The sequence below is a fragment of the Hemicordylus capensis genome, chromosome 4, assembly GCF_027244095.1.
Source record: "Hemicordylus capensis ecotype Gifberg chromosome 4, rHemCap1.1.pri, whole genome shotgun sequence".
Lineage (NCBI taxonomy): Eukaryota > Metazoa > Chordata > Lepidosauria > Squamata > Cordylidae > Hemicordylus > Hemicordylus capensis.
In genome coordinates, this window is record NC_069660.1 from 39,658,141 (window position 1) to 39,678,933 (window position 20,793).

The window sequence follows — 20,793 nt, forward strand, 5'->3', positions numbered from 1 at the left end:
CAGGGAAATCACCGTCTCAGCAAAGTCCCAGATTCTCAACATTTTAATTAAAAATTAAATGAGTCAGCCCTTCAGTCTGCCTAACAGACTTGGCAGGTATAAACATTATTAAAAATGCATGGAAACCCAGCCCTCTGTCAGCCAATTGGCTGCCCCAGACAAGTGAAGGTCCTTCCGTCAAATTCACATTAACCACATGAACAGTTACACTAAGCCCTGCAGACTCACAGTTCGGAGCAGTAAACACAATTCAGTTTGAAAAGCTAGGCAAGAGGAGCAATTATTTCACCACCAGTCCAAGGAATGGGAAACATATTCTGTATTCTTGTGTTATCCAGTCTTAGGTTGTCTTTCAGAATTACTCCTTCCAGCTAGCTTAGGACACAGCTCTACCTTCTCCCTCCTTTCTGCCCACCCTGATTTGGATCCTGTTCAGCAACTGGGGTTGTAAGTGAAGCCTCTCAGCATTTAAAAACCTACTAAACTAAAAACCTACTACTACTAAACTAAAAAGCCTCTGAGCATTTAAAAACCTACTATGGACCCCACCTTAGGTGGAGGCAATATCAGCCTCCATGAGAAGCAGGGCCTTTCCTCTTGTGGCCCAGAGCTTTTGATTCCTACAAGACATCCTCTATACTATCTTTCCCTTCTAGAAGCAAACTAGACTTTCCTTTCTGGTGTACTTTAGGTGGCTGATTTTGTTTTCTGCTCTGCTGACTAGTTTATTTTTTGTGATTTTGTTGTTTTTGGGTGGAGGGACTCACTATTTTGGGATTTTAAAAAATTGAAAACGTAATGCGGACATCTTTTAAATAAGTAATGCTTTCCTACACTGTACTCTTGGTTCTCTCTCGCCCTATTCTATTTAAGCTATAAGCAGCTATAATTTTGAGTGTATGTGTGCATGTGTGTGCATGAAGCAGCACTGCTGAGGGGAGAAGGAAATGGAGAAGCTGAAGTGTTGGAAGGGCTGGGCTTGCTGACCCATATGGGTAAGGAAAGTGGGAGAACTGAGCTAGTGAGGAAGACAAAGATAAGTATTATCCATCTTGGACATAAGGCAAGCTATGAACTAAGATTAATCATAAGGGAAATGAATCAAGAGTGCAGTTCTGTAGGGATGTGCACAAACCAGTCCAGAGGCCATTTTAGAGGCCTCCAAACCAGTTCGACCATGGCACCGTTCGATGCCGGGGGGGTGGCTCTTTAAGGGCGGGGGAGGGTGCACTTACACACACACACACACACCACCGCTCTTCCCCCACAATGTATCTCCCTGCCACCCCTTCCCCCGTTCTCAGCCGGAAGTAACATCTGCGTGTGTGCCCGTCACGCACGATGTGCGCATATGTGCGGGAGGCAGGCGCACACAGAGATGTTACTTCCAGCCAAGAACGGGGGAAGGGGTGGCAGGAAGATACACTGCCACCCCAAATGCTTTCCAAAAAACTGAGCACTGGTGGCAGAAGAGCGGGGGGGGGGGGAGTGCACCCTCCCCCACCCTTAAAGAGCCACCCCCGCAGCATCGAACCACACCTCCGCGGTTCTGTGCACACCACTACAATTCTGTGCACTGTTACTTGGGAGTAAGTCCTATTGAATGCAGTGGGATTCATTTCTGGAAAAACATACATGGAATTAGGCTGCAAATCAGGGGTGTAGCTATAATTGAGCAGATGGGTTCAAAGAACCTGAATCCGCATCTCCTGGGGGGGCCCCCAGGTCCACCCCTCCCTATTTTCTTCATTATCTCCCTCACTCGGAGGGGTCGCTGGGGAGAGGGGCAAACACAGGCCCCCTCTCCCCTAGTTACGCCGCTGCTGCAAATCTTTTGCCATGCATACTGAAAAGGTACCTCATCCCAGCACTAAGTCAAATTGCTGAGGAATACTGAGGAAGACTTATAATGGAGGAAGAATTTATTGTGGGGCTGGGGAGAGAGAAAGACCACAGCCAAACAGCTTATCCCTTTTAGAGCAGAACAAAAACAATCTCAGGGGGCCTAAAAGCTATGTTGCTTAAGAGTTCAAAATATTGTTTTTCAGCCCTGGTCATTTTACAATTGTCTGATGGGTAATACAAATAAGACCCATCAACCTATATTTTCAAGTCTTGCTCTAGCATGTGTCCAGATCACAACGAAGATTAAACGTCACTTAACACACTTTAAACACCATTTTGTTCACACTGTAAGAGTGGTTTTAAAAAGGTGATTATTTTGAAGACCAGGAAAGCAGATGTGACGTTTCCTTTCACAATGTAACTGGTCTTTTAGGTAATAGAACAATCCCATCCATGTACCACTCCAATTGCATCAGTTTAATAGGTGCAGAACCTGTTAAGTGTTTATCTGCTCTTTTTCTCCAGGGAAAGATAGAGCAATGCACATGTTGTGTTGCCTCCACAACTTGGCCATACCACTGGACCCATACCTTTGGATTTCAGGTTCCCATCAGTCAATATACTTTTATTATTATTATTAAAGATATTTATGTCTTGCCCCTCCAGTACACTACTGCCCGAGGTGGCTCACAACATCAAAACATATACAATGTAAAATAAAACATTAATAAAGTTAAACAAGTTAAAAGACCAGGCTAAAACCACATTTCAAATTACAAATTTTAAAATTTCAAATTAAAAGTTAGAAGAAAGCTAAAAACTGAGAACTAAAAACTAAAAAGTCTATCAGCTATAAGCAGCAGATAAAACATTAAAAAGCCTTCTTTAAAGAAATATGTTTTTAATTGTTTTTTAAAAACACTGAAGGAGGAAGCATGGCAAAGCTCTTCGGGATGGGAATTCCAAAGCTGAGGGGCCACAACCCAAAAGGCCCTGTCTCTAGTCCCCACCAAGCAGATCTCTGTTTGTGGCAGAGCCATGAGTAGAGCTTGAGATGCCAAGCAAAGGACCCTGGCAGGTTCATATGGGCAAACACGGTCCGATAGATACCCCAGCCTCAAGCCATGTCGTGTTTTAAAAGTCAAGACCAGAATCTTGAATATAGCCCAGAAGTGGACCAGTAACCAATGAAGCTTAGCTTCCACATGATCGGTGTGACACTCATGGAGTGACATGTGCCCACAAGCATCCTTGCAGCAGCGTTCTGGATCAGCTGAAGCTTCCAAACTGTCTTCAAGGGCATCCCCACATAGAATGCATTGAAATAATCCAACCTGGATGTTACCAAAGCATGAATGACTGAGGTCAGGTCCGACTTCTCCAAATAGGGTTGCAGCTGGTGTATCAGCCATAGCTGATAAAAAGCACCTCTTCACACCACCGCTACCTGTGCCTCCAAGGACAGCGACCCAAGCTGCGAACTTTATCTTTCAGGGTGAGTGTGACCCATCCAAGATTTACCTCACTACTCGGATGATCAATTTTACCAACCCAGAGCACTTCCATGTTATCTGGATTAAGTTTAAGCTTTTTTGGCCCCATCCAGTCCAGAACAGCCCTGAAGTCCCAGTTCAGAGCATCCACTGAACTGCTGACTTAAAAGATAGGTATCTGCTGACTTAAAAGATAGATAGAGCGGAGTGTCATCAGCATATTGATGACACTGCAGCCCACACCTAAGGATGACCACTCCCAGAGGTTTCATGTAGTTTCAGCTTGTTTGCCCCCATCCATTCTACCCAGGTTTTTGTGCAGAGAAGTGGTACTATTTCATTGTGAAATGATGGAGTGTGCACTAGCCCAAACGCTTTCTCCCATACTAACGGATTAGCACAGATCTCCAGTGTTTGGGAGGGAGTTCTTCCACGTTTCTACAAAACGCTCTAGTTCTCCACTCATTCTGTTATGTCATCTTCACCTTGAACAACTGATTGAAAACATTTAGCGAAAGATTAAGGGATAGCAGTTTGTCTGCACATATTACCTTAATTCTTGTAGCCTGCGAGTCAGTGCAATCATCAAATCGTATGCAGTATCCAACTTCATGACCCAAGAGGGCACCCCTCTCCTCAGCTACCCGACCTGCAATCTAGTACAAGAGGTAATATTACATACAGCAGAGGTCAAATGAGTCTTTCATTTTATTAAAAACCTGGACTAGTGTTTGTCCATTTTGTGGCTATTAGGTCTATTCTTTGCCGATACTCCTAGGAGGGTTTTCAATTGGAATGTTTCAGGGATACCCCCAGTTGGGAAGAAGCTGTGGGGAGGGCATTCAGAAGAGGAGCATGGCAGGGCTCGAGCCTGGCAGCACTGTCTCACAGTGAATGGAGACCATGGATGATGGGGCATTCGCATGAAAGGCCAGTGTCCTCTCATGAGGGGAAGACACCCTCTCGCAAGAGAGCAGCACCTGAACAAGACCACTTAAGGCAGTCCTTAACAGCAACAAGGAGAAGAAGGAGTCTGCTGCACTGGTGACCAAGAGCCCCAGGAAGTTCAGCTGAAGAAGCATAGCAATGGCGTGGGAGGATTCAGATGTCATCAGTACCTGCTCCCTGCCAGTCTGAAGCACAGAAAGGGCGGGACATCTGAGGCAGGGACAGAACAGGTAGCCCAGCCACTAGAATCCCCAAAGAATGATTTTGATTATTCATGCAACCAAGACAAAAACATGACACATAGGAAAGCATTATATTTATTATGTATTTAAAATATTTATATTGAAACATTTGTATTCTGCTTTTCTACAGAAGTGCCCAATGTAGCTATATATATATATATATATATATATATATATATATATATATATATATATATATAAATTAATTAATATTTATAATTCCTCCCCCAGCTCCCACTCCCTTTATACAAACATAAAGTTGCCTTGTATAGTCAGACCATGGGTCTATTTAGCCTAAAATTGTCTACAACAGGGCTGCACAACTTTGGCCCTCCAGCTGTTGTTGGACTTTGACTCCCAGCATCTCTTTTGGCCACTGTGGCTGGGGATGATGGGAGTTGTAGTCCAATAGCTAGAGGTTGTACAGCCCTGGTCTATTCTGGCCAATTGTGGCTCTCCAAAAATCCAGGCAGAGGCACATCACAACATCGGTTACTGAGATCCTCTGAGCAGAGGTGCCAGCTAGGGATGTGCATGGAATTGGGTGGGGGTGGTTCAAAGGCGGGGGTGGGGGTTGCACTTTAAGAGTGGGGGAGGGTGCACTTACCCTTCCCTCTGTTTTTTTAAGGCTCTTTCAGGGCAGCAGCATACCTCCCTACCTCCCTGTCCCCTCCTTACCCGGAAGTACTGGGCGCGCATGCCGGGTGCAGGTGCACACACTTGCATGCCCACCCAATGTGCACAAGTGCAGCATGCACATGCATGCATGGTATTTCCAGGTACTTTCAGGTAAGGAGGGGATAGGGCGGCAGGGAGGTATGCTGCCGCCCTGAAGGAGCCTTAAAAAACAGAGCACTGGCGGGTGGAAAGTGGAGGGAGCGGTAAGTTCACCCTCCCCCGCTCTTAAAGTGCGACCCCCCGCCTTCGATCTGGCCGAACAGCCGGATGCTCGAACCAGTTTGGAGGCCTTAAAAGGGCCTCTGAACAGGTTCGGGCACATCCCTAGTGCCAGCTTGCAGGCTCATTCTTCAGTCTTCTGTATGCAGAGCATGCGCTCTTCCGCTGAGCTTTGGCACTTTCCCATTCCGTGGCATGCTTGTGTGTCTTCAAGGCTATTCTCTTTAACAACCACCCCACTATAACAATTACGCAGTTCACTCCAAAAAAAAAATCAATTTCAATTAGTTATAGTGCTATAAACAAAAGTGCAAGCTACGTTCACCAAAGCCTGCTGAGCCAAAGGCTTAAATGTCCAGGCACGTTTCATATGGTTTCATAGGGTAAACTTCAAGAGCCCAGAAGGAAACGGTGAATGAAAGTACTGCTGTTTGTAAAGGTGCAATACATTGTAAGAACAAATTGTGTATATATTTAGCATTTTGCCAGCAGCACTACACTTTAGGAGATGTAGTAAGCCTCTCTCAGAACCCAATGCCTTTCAAACCGTTTTTCTAAACCCAGCACATTGGTAACATCATCTGTATATTTAATTCTCTTAGCCGGCATGCGTGTCCTCCTGGATTTGGCAGCGGAACTCTCGCAACACACTGCGAGAGTTCCAGCCTTGGGCGAGACTTGAAGTGAAAGAAAAAATGGAGGCGGAGGCACGCCACAAAATGGCCAGAGGAGGTGGCGGTGGGACGGCCTGGCCAGGCCTTCCCGGGTGAGGAGGTGGCAGCCTCAGCTGGCCTCTGGGAGCAAGGAGGCGGCGGAGGCCTCGGCTGGCCACTGGGAGGAGGCGGCAGTGCGATGGCCTGGCCCGTCCTGGGTGAAGAGGCAGCGGCGGTGGGACGGCCTGGTCTGGCCAGGCCGTCCCAAGTAAGGAGGTGGCGGCGGCCTCAGCTGGGCACTGGAAGGCGCCGATGGTGGAACGGCCTGGCCAGGCCAGGCCATCTGGGGAAAGGAGGCATCGGCGGCGTTGGCTGGCCAATGGGAGGCGGGGGCGGCGGGATGGCCTGGCCCGGCCCGGCCCGGGTGAGAAGGCGGCGGCAGCCTGGCCCAGCCCGGCAGGACCAGGAAGCAGTGACGGGACAGTCAGGCGAGGGGAGAGGAGAAGAGCTGGCAAGGGGGCATGGAAGCGAGTGGGGCAGCCTGTGGCGAGCATGGGGAAGGGGGGAGGGGAGGGGGAAAGAGAGGGGATGGGGCAGGAGGGAGGGGGACAAGAGGGGCAGGAGGGAGGGGCGAACAGCTGGCCCCAAAGAGCGCACAGATGCTCTGTGCGGGTCAGCTAGTCTTTAATATTTTGTAAAATCATAGCAAATATGAACTACAGAAAAAATGAACTATGCAAAAAATGAACAGAACCTGCAAAAATTTTAAGCACTTTGAGTAGCCCTTGGGCTTGGGCTAGGGTGGGGTGGCTGTAAATCCCCAGCAAATATTTACTAGTTGTCTAGTTGTTTGGATATAGTCAAAGTTTCTCTCTCCGGTTTTGCTTTGCAAACTTCCTAATTCTGAGTTGACGGGTTTAAACTGCTGTGCAATGCAGATCTCTCAGGCAAGATATTTTGCCTGATCAGAAAGTTATTTAAATTAACATATTTTGCTTGAGATATTTACAGTGTGCAGCAGTTTATCAATCAATCGTTTGCTCTGTTGTAAACCGCCCAGAGACGTGAGTTTTGGGCGGTATAAAAATATGTTAAATAAAAATAAATAAATAAAACCAAGTTAGAAAAGCAAATCATGAGGGGGGAACATTGGCTGAGGGCTGTGGAACATTGGCTGAGGGCTGTAGGTCAGTGGTAAAGCACTTGTGTTCCATGAGAAGGTGCCAGGTTTATTCCCTGGCATCTTCAGATAGGGCCGGGAAAGAACCCCTGTCCAAAACCCTGGAGAGATATTGCTGGTCAATGCTGACAATATTGACCTAGATGCACCGTCTCAGTATAAGGTGGTTTCATATGTACAAAAAACCCAAACACCTCTTGCTTAATATGTTCAGGCCTTCAGAACATGTCACTTCACATTCATATCAGTTAAAGAATCAGCAAGAGAAAAACAGTTCTAAGATCCTGGCAAATATATTTCCACTTCAGATGTGTGGCCTTGGATGAACCAACCCTTTCAGACTCCATTCCAAAACCTAGTTCCAGTCCCATGACAACATTTATTTTGATGGGACTCAGGAATGCTCTACCGTACTCTGGATTGTGCCAAAGTTGATAACACTCTTTTGGAAATACCTAACGTTGATCAAAATATTTATCATGTTCTCTGGAAGAATAATCTGTAGACAAAGTCCAACATTTTTAACTGAAGGAACTCACTGAAACACAGGCAACTCTGCGAGGCTGTGTTACACCAACCACTCTCCCTTCGGCAGTCCAGCCAGCTTCTGTTAGATACTGCAATGGGGAGAAAAATAATTACAGATAGAGCTCTTATTCAAAGTCAATCCCCTTTTTCAGTAATTTCACCCCTCCTTGGTAATTATTATTTTTATTATTATTTAACATATTTTTATACCGCCCAAAACTTATGTCTCTGGGCGGTTTACAACAAAATAAAAACAGAAAGTAAAACATTAGTTAAAACAAAAACAAAAAGTTTAAAACTTTTAATAATTTCATAATACTACTCAGGCAATAAACTAATAAACCTCTCGTGTTTCTGTAGTCATATAAAATGGGTCAGGATATATTTGACATTATTAACAAACCCTGGGAAGCATCCAGGCTGAGATTTGCATGAGCAGAACATTCACAGACCGGGGGGCGGGGGGGTCCACCAGTTCCCCCTTCCCTCTACAGCCCACTCTGCCTGCTGAAAATGTGTCCCTGGGGGCACAGGGAGGGAGCTGCAAAGGGACTGAAGGAACCGGCCAAAACTGTTCCTCCCCTCTGTGCACTAGAGGAAACATTCCAGTCACACAAGTCTTAGTCTGGATGCTGGCCCCGAAGATTTGCAAACATCCATCATAAAAAAAAAATATTTTAACTGCCATTTTTCCTTTTATTTTATCAATACCTTATAGTTGGTCCAGTCACTATCTCTCAGCCTAACGTACCTCACAGGGTTGTTGTGAGGATAAAATGTGGAGGACCATGTATGCCACCCTGAGCTCTCTGGGGAATGGATGGAGCAAAAATGTAATATAACGTAAGTAAAACAAAAGAATTTATGTTAGAACAAAATGCCAATGAAGAATAACTCAGTATTCTATGTCAAGGAAATTAATCAATCATAGATACAATGCGAATATTAACAAATATTAATATTACTTAAAACTGAACGATCTGGAAGATAAATTTAATTTCAGGTTTGCATCCCTGCCACATATCGGATGTCATGACCAACTGAGAATTAGCCAACATTATGAACTAAAGTATTATGTACTTTATGTACATAATATTATGTACTGGCCCTATCCACCCCCAGCACAGTACTTCCAGTGACTGTTGTTGGTGTGTGTCTTATGTTTATTTTTAGAATGTGAGCCCTTTGGGGACAGGGAGCCATCTTATTTGTTATTTCTCTTTGTAAACCGCCCTGAGCCATTTTTGGAAGGGCGGTATAGAAATCAAATAATAATAATAATAATAATAATTATTATTATTATTATTATTATTATTATTATTATTATTTTAACTTGATTTCAGTGGAAGAGGACTAAGTCCATGCCTGATCCATGAGACTAAACTTTAGATAGATCAAACTTACAAATATATCATTATTAAATTATAAATTATTTTTATACTCACTTGAGGAATCTGAGTGCTTTTCCCACATCCTGTTTCTCCAACAATCACCAGTGTTTGATAGTTCTCCACTAAATAAAGTATGTGATTCCTAAGCTGAAATGAAAAAAGAAATATTCAAACATGATAAACGGGGGTGTAACAAAAGAAAATTTAACACATAAAGATGATATTTAGTCAATGAAAATTATATATAAATATTTACATAAGCCACAATCCAGCATAGAAAGACACCTTTAAACCTACCGAATTCAATGTGCATAAACAGTTTTCTGGCTGCTCAAAAATACTGCACAAAATAATTCACTCGAAGTAGATTTTTTAAAAGAAATCAATTTGTCAGAAAACAACCATGTACAGGTTTATTATATTATCATTTGTAAAGAAGATTCAAAAGATGAAATGGAAGAGGATGAGAAACAGTATGTACAAGGAAGATAATGTTCATAATAATTCGGCACAAAACATCACATATACCTTAAAAACTGGTAACTTTTGCCTCTGTTGCTCAATAGAAAGGGAAGCATAGGGGTTATAGATGACTGAAACACTAGAGCTTTCAGAAGCACTCTGTCTCTCCTCTGAGAGGCTGACACCAGGTCCTTCAGTGCCTACATGACCAAAAGAAAGTGTTATTAATAGGATAACAGAACTTTTAAAGAAATGCAAAGACACTTGAGAAAGCAAGACTTATCTGAACCAACCTCTGTAGGTGATGCGACTTCAATGGTAATCTTGAAACAGAATGAGACACTGCATTATACAATGCAAGTGTTTATAAATAGATATATTCCTATTTACTCATAAATAATTCTATTTCAGAGGAATTTGCTCCCAAGTGTGCATATGACTTCAGCTTTGGGCTGTAATGTGCCTAGGATTGATGTCTGAGGTTATAAACCTATGCACACTTACTTGAGAAGAAGCTCTACTGAACTCAGTGGTGCTTACTTCTGAGTAAATATGCACAGAATCTGGCTGCAATCCGAAACACACTTATTAGGCATGTGCCCAAAAAGGCCTCCGAAATGTTTCGGCACGGGGGGGGGGGGGGAGTTTGGCGTCTTGGCGCCGGCGGGGGTAGTACTTTAAGGGAGGGGAGGGTGTACTCACCCCTCCTGCCGCATTTCCCCCGCTGGCGCTCTGTTATCTTTAAGCCCCTCAGGGCAGCAGCGTTCCTCCCTGCCGCCCCGTTTCCCCCGTTGGCCAGAAGTAGCCAGAAGTAGCGAGCGCACGTGCACCCATTGTGCACGTGCGCATGCACAACAGACGGGTACACGCATGCAACGGGCACACGCGCACTTACTACTTCCGGTTACTTCCAGCCGTCGTGGGAAACAGAGCGGCAGGAAGGAACACTGCTGCCCCAAGGGGCTTAAAGATAACAGCGCCGGTGGGGGAAATGCAGCAGGAGGGGTGAGTACACCCTCCCTCGCCCTTAAAGTACTACCACCGCCGGCGCCGAAGATATTCATGCATATCCCTAACACTTATTACACAGTGATCTGAAGGCTATGGACTTAAACATGTTTCCTCAAAAGTAATTCTCATTGAATTCAGTAAAACTTACTTCCAGGTAAATTCATATAACATCACAGGCTAAGCCCCACTGGTTCATTAGGGGCTAATGCCAAACAAATACACATACAATGGACTATATCTTTGTAAAAAGAAAGGGTTACCTTTTCACAGGCTCACTTGTGTCCACAAGAAATAACCCCCCCGCCCCCCCCAAAACCTATAAATAAGAATTTAGTCACAAATAAATGTATATTTTAAAACAATATGCACCACTGAATCATTGTGGTCTTGTTGTAGATTATTAGAGAACTACTGACAGTTTTAAGTGCTGAATCATGCCATTGATGTTACAAGAGAGGGGAGTCATTATGTATATGCATAATTTGCAGTTTCCTCCTACGCAAATTCATTGGGATGCCCTTCAGTTTGCAGGAGCCTTGCCATACAGTTACCGACAAGAACAGAAAACAAATAGAGACATCTCATCAAACCAGGCTGCAGGCTAACTTAGGAGACAGAGTTGCTAGGATTTTTTTTTTTTTAATGCATCTTGCTCACCAAGCACCCAGTCCAACAAACTACAAGAGTTTATATACCATGTTGTATACTAGGGACAGAATGGGGAATCTGTTCGTTTATCGCATTGTTACCAGCCAGCACAACCCCACTGTCCAACAGACTCCCTGGAGGAGATATGACCTTTAGATCTGAGGGATATAAAATTTTCCAGCACAACTCCTTTTAAAGGTGCAGCTCAGAATTCTGAACATGAAAACCATAGAGCTGCCCCAATGTTTATCACCATCCCAACACACTGAAGTCATATATTTGAAGTTGTTCCAGATGAAATTAGGAGAATCTGTGCATGCGGAAACCTCTGGAGCCTTTCTGATCATTGAGGTACTATTTTACAGTGAATACTGGAATGAGGGAGCTCTCTATGAAGATGGAAGCACAGTTAAAATGGCTTGCCCCAGGAGTTTGCTGCATCCAAGTAGTTTCCAAATTGCTATCTGGAAGTTTTTGACTTGCATGGAATACTGAATTGAGCTGGGAAGTTGACATTCTCACAGGCACCCCGTCCCTCTGACTAGATTCCTGTCAGTCCCTTGGTTTTCACAGGAAGTGCTGGAAACAAACAATTGACAGCTAAAGCACCAGTAGCAAAGAACTTGTGCCAAATCCAACAAAGCACAGCCTAGAGGATGCTACTCAGTGGTGGTGCCAATGATAAAGGAATCTTATTTCTCCACCCAGCTGAGCTATTTTGGGTTGTTAGAAGACTTTTTACAGCCTCTCTTTGGGGAACCCATACTCATCAATAGCTCCCATAAAATTGTTTGTAAATATTTTGTGAATATTTTTATTATTATTATTATTATTATTATTACATTTATATCCTGCTCTTCCTCCAAGGATCCCAGAGATTATGATTATGTTTATCCTCACAACAACCCTGTGAGGTAGGTTAGGCGATATGTGACTGGCCCAGAGTCACCCAGTGAGTTTCATGGCTGAATGGAGATTTGAACTTGGGTCTTCCAGGTCCTAGTACAACACTCTAGCCACTACACCATACTTGCATCCATTCCAACTTAACTGCCACACTGATATCACAGTCTGTACTGAAATCTGGCTTGGTTTCATCTGGTTGTTTGAATGAGCTACAGTTCATTTCTTCTGAGGATTCCAACATGGTGCTTCAGGAAGTCCAAGCCACTACTTTCCCACTTGACCCTTGTCCTTCCTAGATGCTAACACCAGCCACAAAAGGCTAGCTAAGTTTGTCAGCAGGACAGTTAATTTTGGCTGGGTTTGTACTTGGCACCTTGAGACCTCCCATAAAGAAATCATCTGTAGAGATTGCTGATGTTAGTACCTACAAGTCAGTCTCAAATTTACTGTTCTTGGGCGAAGTGCTGGACAATTCCAAGTGCTCTTGGATTAAAAAGAATATCCAGATTGCTTTTGGACTAATTTTAGGACTGGTTTTGGGACAGAGCCTGCCTTGATCACTTTAGTTGACAGCCTGTGCTGAAAGACAGAGTAGATGAATGTAACTCTGTTGATGCTCCCGAACCCTTCAGTACGTTTTGATAACACTCTACATGTAGATAACACTCATTACCCCATCTGTGGAGCACAAAAGAGCAACCCCAAATATCAGCATTCCACATACTAAATGGAACTCTATTAGGCTAAGTGCAGATACCGGTAAGCATGACTGAGAACTCTGCTCACTTGAGAATTCTGATCACTTGAGAGAAGTATGCAATATAATTGACAGCTCTACAGAGAACTGACATTCCTCATAAGCTCTTCATCAGCCACTATACACAGAAGGTCATTGGAGATAATCATGGTCATTTCCAAAATTACTCCTGCAGAAGCGATAATAGCTATGACTTCATTGCCTATTTCCTGTTGGTTGTACTCAATCTGAATATGAAAGCTCAAACATGATTATCACTATAGCCTGACTCATACTGACAAGCAGTGGAAGCAACCATTGTGATGTTACAATTGTTACACTGATCACAAGAGTACCTGTGGTTATGATCTCTTAACATAAATCATACCCATCACTTCTGTACATGCAACGGTGCTGACAGTGGCTAACAAGAGTATTGGTGGGACCTTTAAATCGAATCAGATTATAGTTTTTAGAAAGTTAAGATCATATGCATTGGAATATTTCAATTGCTAGCCTGATGAAAGAAGTCTTGTTTAAAAAGGCAAAAGTAATAGAGTATTCTCAACACCAAGCAACAGCAGAAGACTTTGCAAATATTGTCTAACTGGGGAAAAAATTAAGTATTAGTATTTAAAAATGTACAGCCCACCTCCATCACAACACTGCTGCTAGACCGAGTATATTCTCTGGCTCACATACTGTGTAGCCAACCACTAATCTAAGTGACAGGAGTGCTTGCTGCTTCCGAGCCCTTTAAACCCCAGTGGTGCAGCCTGTGAAGGCGGGGAGGATCTGTGGCTATTAAGGAGTGCGTGATTGCATCCCTTTTGCTATGCCCATAATTCTCAATGGGGGTAGCAGCAGGAGTGCAAAAACACACTCTTTAGTAGACAGAAAGCCTCCCCGCCCTCACAAGCTTTAAACTCCTGCACTGGTGGAGTTTAAAGAGGCACAGAAGCAGCAAGCATGCCTGTCAGATCACTGACAGAGGCTCACTGTGCAGTTTGTGAGCCTCTGTGTTGTAGCAATACTACTTGCATGTCGTGGTGGTATTTGTTTACTGTATCATCGAAGAATCCAGATAAGACTTTTTCATACAAATATTTTCTTGACAACTGTGTAACTTGTAACAGAGATAGTTATAAGTAACCAAAATAATTTAGCAAAAACTCGTGAGACAAATAAGCAAAAATAATGAAGAATCATTCTCGATTTTAATCTACTTTCATGCTTTGCAGAACAATTGTTAGATGTTTAGTTAGTGTAAAGTTCCAAAGAAGGGAAAGTTATACTGTAATAATTATTAGCAAAGATCCAAGTCAAATTCATCCCATCACAGCAAGCTTCATCAAGCTGAATGACACATATAGTTTTCTGCAGGGCTGGATACTCCTCAATTACCACTATAAAACCATTCCCATATTCCATGAACAACAAACACAAATGATGCCATGTAATTAATGAAGCAAAGTGTGGAGACATCTGTAATCAATTTTGTATCTGTCATAATGAGGGCAATATCACCTGCTTAAAATAAGATCTTATTACTCTGAACCATTCTGAGAACCATTATTGTTGAAAAGTAGTATACATTGTAAACTAATAAAAAATGTTGTGATTACTGTGTCTTAAACCTTGCATTGGCCTGACCAAGTCTCACAATAAGGCTTAGATTCGGGTCTCATAATAACCTACCTACCCACAAAATATTTACAGGATAGGTCAAAAAAGTATTAGCAGCAACTGGTGACAGTGCACAAATCAATATACACTGAGGGAAATGACTGCTGTGAACACTATCTTCAAACTGTTAAGGCAGGTTAGCCTCAGACCTCAGATGGTGCAATGACTTAATTTAAATGAATATTAATAGGCCTATAAAGTTCCACTCCCACAGAGGAACACTGTGTACTAATTATCCTTCATGCTAGGGCAGTCACTTCAAGAGCATCATGAAAATATCAAAGAGTTAGCATGCAAATTGCTTAACACTGCAAAAACACTCAACTGCTACTTTCACATTAAGTACACACTCTTTCACAAGCAGTGAGCTAGTGGGAACAGGATCTAATTTCACTATATAAGATAATTCTGACCTCACTGCTCTTTCAGTCACAAGTAAGCTCTCCCTTACAGTCTTCAGATGCTCCTTGTTTCAAACATTTCTCCTTTGATTCTAATCAACATAACTCTCTATAGTACTACAAAACCATTGCATATTATGGTTGTGTTCTATGTGGCATTCTTCAATTTTTTAGAGCCAGGATTTGCTAATGGTAGAGGTAATGTGACTACCAGAAGCAGTGACTTAGCTAGTAGCAGCAAATAATCTGATTCTTTATTTGATGAACTGTTTGCAGAAAAAAATGCAAGTCTTGTCCTAACAATGTTTAAGCTAGAATAAGTACCACCAATTTTAATATGACTGACTTCAAAGGAGGCTTGTGTACACAAATACAAGGTAGGAATATGAAAAAAAAACATGTAGAATGTTTAGAACTGCAGCCTGATCCTCTGCACATTTTACTCAGAACTAAACTCCATTGAGTGCAAAGCGACTTTAATAAGACCCACTGACTTTAATGAGACTTCCCACCACCACACACACATCAGCATGCTTAGAGTTGCTGCCTTACTCCATTAACGAGTATGCTTAGGGTTGCAACTTTAGTCAGAGTCTCTTGAACTACCAAGCAGCCTAAGTTCAGTCAGCTATCTTTAAACAAAAAACAAAAAAAAAACCCTCAACAGCACTGAAACTGGCAGACAGCTGGGGAGGGGCCACAGTCTAGTGCAAGAGTGCATGCAAGGAATGCCCTCAATCCCTGACATTGCTGGGTAGGGTGGATCTGGGAAAGACCCCTGCCTCAAACTCAGGGAAACCACTACCAGTCAGTATAGCCAATATTGAGCTAGATGGACCAACAGTCTGGACTCAATGCAAGGCAACTTCCAGTGTTTCTTGGCTCTGGCAGTGATCCCCTCACTGCGATTAAGAACTATCAGGGGCTCTAACAGGGAAAGGCACAAGGCTTCATTTGCACCTGTTCTCATGCAAAGCTCAGGCAAACAGCAGGAAGATGAAGGCGTGCGTGCCTCCATACATCATCATCAGAAGCAAAAGGCTTTCATTCTCCAGGCAGCCTCAAGCCCCAGGATAGTCATTCATTAATTTATTAAATCATGCAGTCCTAAAGATTGTGGCACCCTGGCCACAAGCATCCCTTGCGATGCCAGCGAGAGGACACGGGCATTCTCCTTTCTGTCCTCCACAGGGAAGCGCCACCACCGGGGAGAGCCTCGCTGAATCCCGGACCCCGCCCCCCCCCTCCTTCGGCAGCATGAAAAAGCGCTTCCGGCCGGTTTCAGAAGTGAAGTGGAAAACAAGACTCTCCTGTTGCTTCATGGCCAGCCTCAGCTTCTTATACTCCCGCCCCTCCCGAGAGGTTCGGTCCTTACCCGGTTTCCAAAACTTCAACGGACCGACGGGCGCCGCCATCTTAGGGTGAAAGGTCAGCAAGCAGCGAAGGCACCCTCTCCGCAGCGCGGCCCGGGAGAGCCACGTGAAGGAGGGCGGCTTTGTGATTGGCCGGCGGTTGCCATGGTTCCTTTCCCTCCGGCTTGCGTTTCGGCTCGCTCCAGCGCCTGGCCGGGAGTCAAAGGCAGAGCTCGGGTGGGGGAAATGCGTGTTCCCTGAACCCCAAAGAGATGCGAGTCGTGTGGCGCTTTAGTGACAGCAACAGTTTTATTAGGACAAGATTTTTTTTATTATTGTTATTTTTTATAGGACAAGATTTTTTTATTGAACCAACAAACTACCAAAGCATACAGTACGTTGCCAAAGCACAATTATATACAAAGTGGTTGTTTGTACATGATATATCTACAAAGATCTACACACAAGGATTTGGACACCCACAAGGTTATGAAGTATATGCAGGTAGTACTGTAACTCGGGGGTGGGGGATTTCAAGGCACATCAGGTAATCAGGGGGGTTACGTCTGACGTCCATTTCCACAATTTGTCCCATTGCTGTTTAGAAGAGATACTCTGTCTTTTTGCACATAACCCTACAAACTTTTCCAGAAGAGATTTACTGTCTCATGTGCGTGAACCTCTTGGTCGCGTCTTCCCTCCCTATTCCTATGCAGGAGCATTGCATAAATGACATACAGGTTTACTAACCTGATTACGAGGAGGGGAACGTTCCAATTCCGTAGTATGAGGGCACCCGTTCCGTCCAGTTTCCTTGAAGGTTTCTTTCTGGGACCTCGAAAGGAGGTTCTATCGCTCAAACCCAAGGTTAGTTCTTCCCAAGTCTGTTTTTCCAAATCAGGCCACTCTAACAGCTTGCTTACTCCCTGCCACACTCTTTTGGCTATCACACACTCTTTTAATAAGTGTGAGTGGGTTTCCCTGAATGTTTTGCCTAGCTCACTAGCTTTTTGTTTGCAGGTGATTTTAGGGCACTCTTGCTGGTCCTCTGGGAGCCATGGCTTAGCCGCATTAAGTGGTAGTTCTTGATGGTATAAGCGCCACCTTGTTTCCCATAAATGGAAAGGGACTTTTTTCTCTTTAAAGAGAGCGATAGGGTGATCGGGTTGCAACAAGTACTGTGAAGTGTTTGTAGCGTTTACGTTCTAAATCAGGTTTTAAGAAACCCACTTCCAGAATCTCTCCATAAATTGTTTTCCTTAGCTGCTTAACTGAGGAGGATCCTTTAAATAGATCCGGTTCAACCTTCCATTTTTTAAGTGTGAATAACAAATCTCTCAAGTAGTCCGGGTGTTCTCTTTTTAATACTTGTGTGATATTACCATTGAAAAATCCTTTCCCCCACCATGCTATGCCCCATGCTGACTTGTGCCAACGCAGAGCGAAAAGTGAGACCCAGGATTTTTGCAGGAGGTTGGACATATTATGGACATTCACGAAAATCCAGTTTCCAAAATTGTAGGACATGAATTCAGTTACAAAATAGGGTTGCAGGGCAGGTAGGGCTAGGCCTCCCCGCTCAGCCTCCTTAAATGCTACCGCACGGGCCAAAGGGAAGGACGCTGTGTGCCATACTAGACGGAAGATCTGGCTTTCAACTCTCCGAAGGAGATCAAGTGGGGGAAGATAGACTACTGCCAGGTTATGCACCTGGGGTATCAGGTAAGTCCGGATAAAAACCGCTTTCTGGTACATGGCAAGGCTCCATTTTTTCCACATGGTGATTTTAAGCATTACTTTTTCTTCCCAATCTGTCCAATTTCCCCCCCAGACTTTTTCCTTAATCCCATATTCAGTCCCCAAAATGTTTACTGTATCTATCCACTTCAGTTTGGACTCTGGGGCCCCTTCGCTTTTACATTCAGAGATGGGTAGGCACGAGAGTTGCTGGTGTTCGGGGTCCATTTTAACAAATACACTTTTGTCAGTATTTAATTCTGAGCCTGAGATCTTGCCATATTCCCAGAAGAGGTCTAGTATTACAGAGATTTCATTTTCATTCGATAACAGTAATGTAACATCATCGGCATGAGCTACAAATTTTACCCTAAACTCAGAATGCGGTTCTGAGTGGACAGGTGGTTCGGCTATCCCATCACTGTCCCTTCTCCTCCCTCCCAGGAAGGTCTCGCAGGGCAGAGGGATAGAGACTGAGAGTCCTTGCAGATGGGGTTCTCTCTGAATCCTGATCAGGATTGGATCCAGGGCCAAAACATAAAGTAATGGGCTCAGTGGGCATCCTTGGCGGACACCCGAATGCAAAGTGATCGGGTCGCCCCGCCATCCATTAATCTGTGGTGTCACCTTTTCATTCATGTACAGCAGCTGTATCCAAGTAACGAATAGGGGTGGTATACCTTTAGCTTTCAACAATGTCCACAGATAATTGTGGTTCACTTTGTCAAAGGCCTTAACTTGATCCAATAAGAGGAGGTGACCTTTCCAACTTTCATTCTGTATAGAGTAAAAAAGTTCTCTCAGAAGACACAATGAGTCTGTCATCTTTCTTCCCGAGATAGCGCTTGTCTGCAAGCTGTGGACCAATTTAGGGGCCACTTTCGCCAATCTATTATTTAGGATTTTGGCAAAGATTCTGTAATCGATATTTGTGAGTGTTATCGGTCTCCAGTTTTGTGGTAAAGTGGTGTCACCTTTCTTGGGGGGGGAAATTAAGAGGCTGTCCCCAAAGGACCGATTTAAATGCCCATTGTCTAGGACAAAATTAAATAATTTTACTAAAACTGATAGTAGCTGGTCTGCGTAAATCTTATAGAAAGGCCATGTCAGACCATCAGGCCCCGGGGCCAATGCGTTCTTTCCCACTGAGATAACTGCTCTGACCTCTTCCATCGTTACAGGATGGGTCAAAGAGCTTTTTCCCCACTCAGTGAGGGAATAGCTGAGACCATATTCATTCAGACTGCAGAACCTATCTAGATAGGACTGAATGTCCTTTACAGAAATATCCTTCAATGCATACAAGTTTGTATAAAACTGGGCCATGATTTTTAACATATCGTGGGGGTCAGCCATTAGTGGGCTACTTCCATCTGATCGCAGGCCTTGGAATGTCAAACTAGATGCATGTATCTTTTCCTTTGCCCACTCCCCTTTTTCAACTGCAGACCCTTTGAAGCGATACTGCTTATTTTCTAAACGCCTGTGCCGCAGTTCATTTTGAAATGTCCTGATTGTCTCTTTGTAGCAGCGGCATGATTCCACGTCGAAGGCTTCTCCCCTGTTCATCTTATCAACAATCCTCAGATGTTGGGTGATCGCTTTCTGATAATTTTTGACCCCTCTCTTATATGTCTGGCTGGTCACTGCCCTAGTACGGCAGCCCACCCTCTTTTTAAGTGTCTCCCAGGCTCCCAAAAGATCATCTTCTGCCCCTAGTAGCCGAGGGATCTGTCGCCTCAGTTCTGATAAAAGGACACCTTTGAGATATTCATCACTTAACATTTTTGGGTGTAATCACCACAAGGGCTTACCATGTGGAATTACCTCAGAGAGATTACAAATAAATCCCACAGCCGCATGGTCTGACCATGGAGTAAGTACTAGTTTACACCTGTAGACTTCAAAAGAAGGGGGAGGCCAGAGTCTGTCTAGCCAGCTAGCTGATCTCGGGTGGTAATATGTAAATTTGACTCCGGTTTTAAATTTATGTCTATACTGCGATTTAAAGTTCTCTTCGTGACGGTTTGGGAAAAAATCCAAATCATTATATACCGCCAAGGCCTTATCATCTAAACCCAGAGTCTCACTCAGAAAACATTGGAGAGCTTTTTCCTCATTCGTTAGAGAGGGACTTGAGGGGGACTGGGAGGCCTCCTGAAAAGGCTTTCCTGTTGCTCAGTTGGGCTCTGTTATTAAAATCCCCCGCGATCAGGAGGTGGCGCTTGGTGTCACATATATCTTTTAGTTTAGCCCAAAGAGCCTTCCTAAGGTGTGATTGTACCGGAGCATATATGGCGCAGAATCTAAAAGCTCGGTCGAGCCTTAGAGTGGTTGCCGAGCTTGGGTCACCCCTGACAGTAAAATCTACATACATTAGTCTGCCCTGATCAATTTCCAGTACCCTCTCGGTTTTGAGATCAGGTCTGTCTTTAAACAATATCGCTACCCCTGCATTGCCGCTCCCATCGTAGGACCAGAAGGATGGGCCCACTGTCCATTGCTGTTGTGCCGAAAAGCGGTGGCTCTCATTTTTGAAATGGGTCTCTTGCAGAACATAGATGTGATAGTTCCATTTTGTAAAAAAATGTAGGATCTCTTGCCTACGATTTGGTGACATTAATCCATTAATATTCCATGTAAGTATATTATAGGAATTGGCCTGACAACCCATGAT

At 43.9% G+C, this 20,793-nt stretch overlaps 1 protein-coding gene across 4 annotated transcripts in view; it reads right to left on the reverse strand.

Moving 5' to 3' along the window:
- The window catches only part of DHX35 (DEAH-box helicase 35), a 56,595-nt gene extending 40,094 nt beyond the window's left edge, over window positions 1-16,501 (reverse strand). For all 4 annotated transcript variants that reach the window (XM_053248735.1, XM_053248734.1, XM_053248733.1 and 1 more), the window contains exons 1-5: window positions 16,403-16,501; window positions 9,706-9,839; window positions 9,232-9,324; window positions 7,798-7,875; window positions 3,890-3,994 (exon numbers count right to left, since the gene is read on the reverse strand). In XM_053248735.1, the coding sequence (XP_053104710.1) occupies window positions 3,890-3,994; window positions 7,798-7,875; window positions 9,232-9,324; window positions 9,706-9,839; window positions 16,403-16,442 (450 nt within the window). In that variant the 5' untranslated portion in view covers window positions 16,443-16,501. The remainder of the gene's footprint in view (window positions 1-3,889; window positions 3,995-7,797; window positions 7,876-9,231; window positions 9,325-9,705; window positions 9,840-16,402) is intronic.
- Window positions 16,502-20,793: the final 4,292 nt, after the last annotated feature.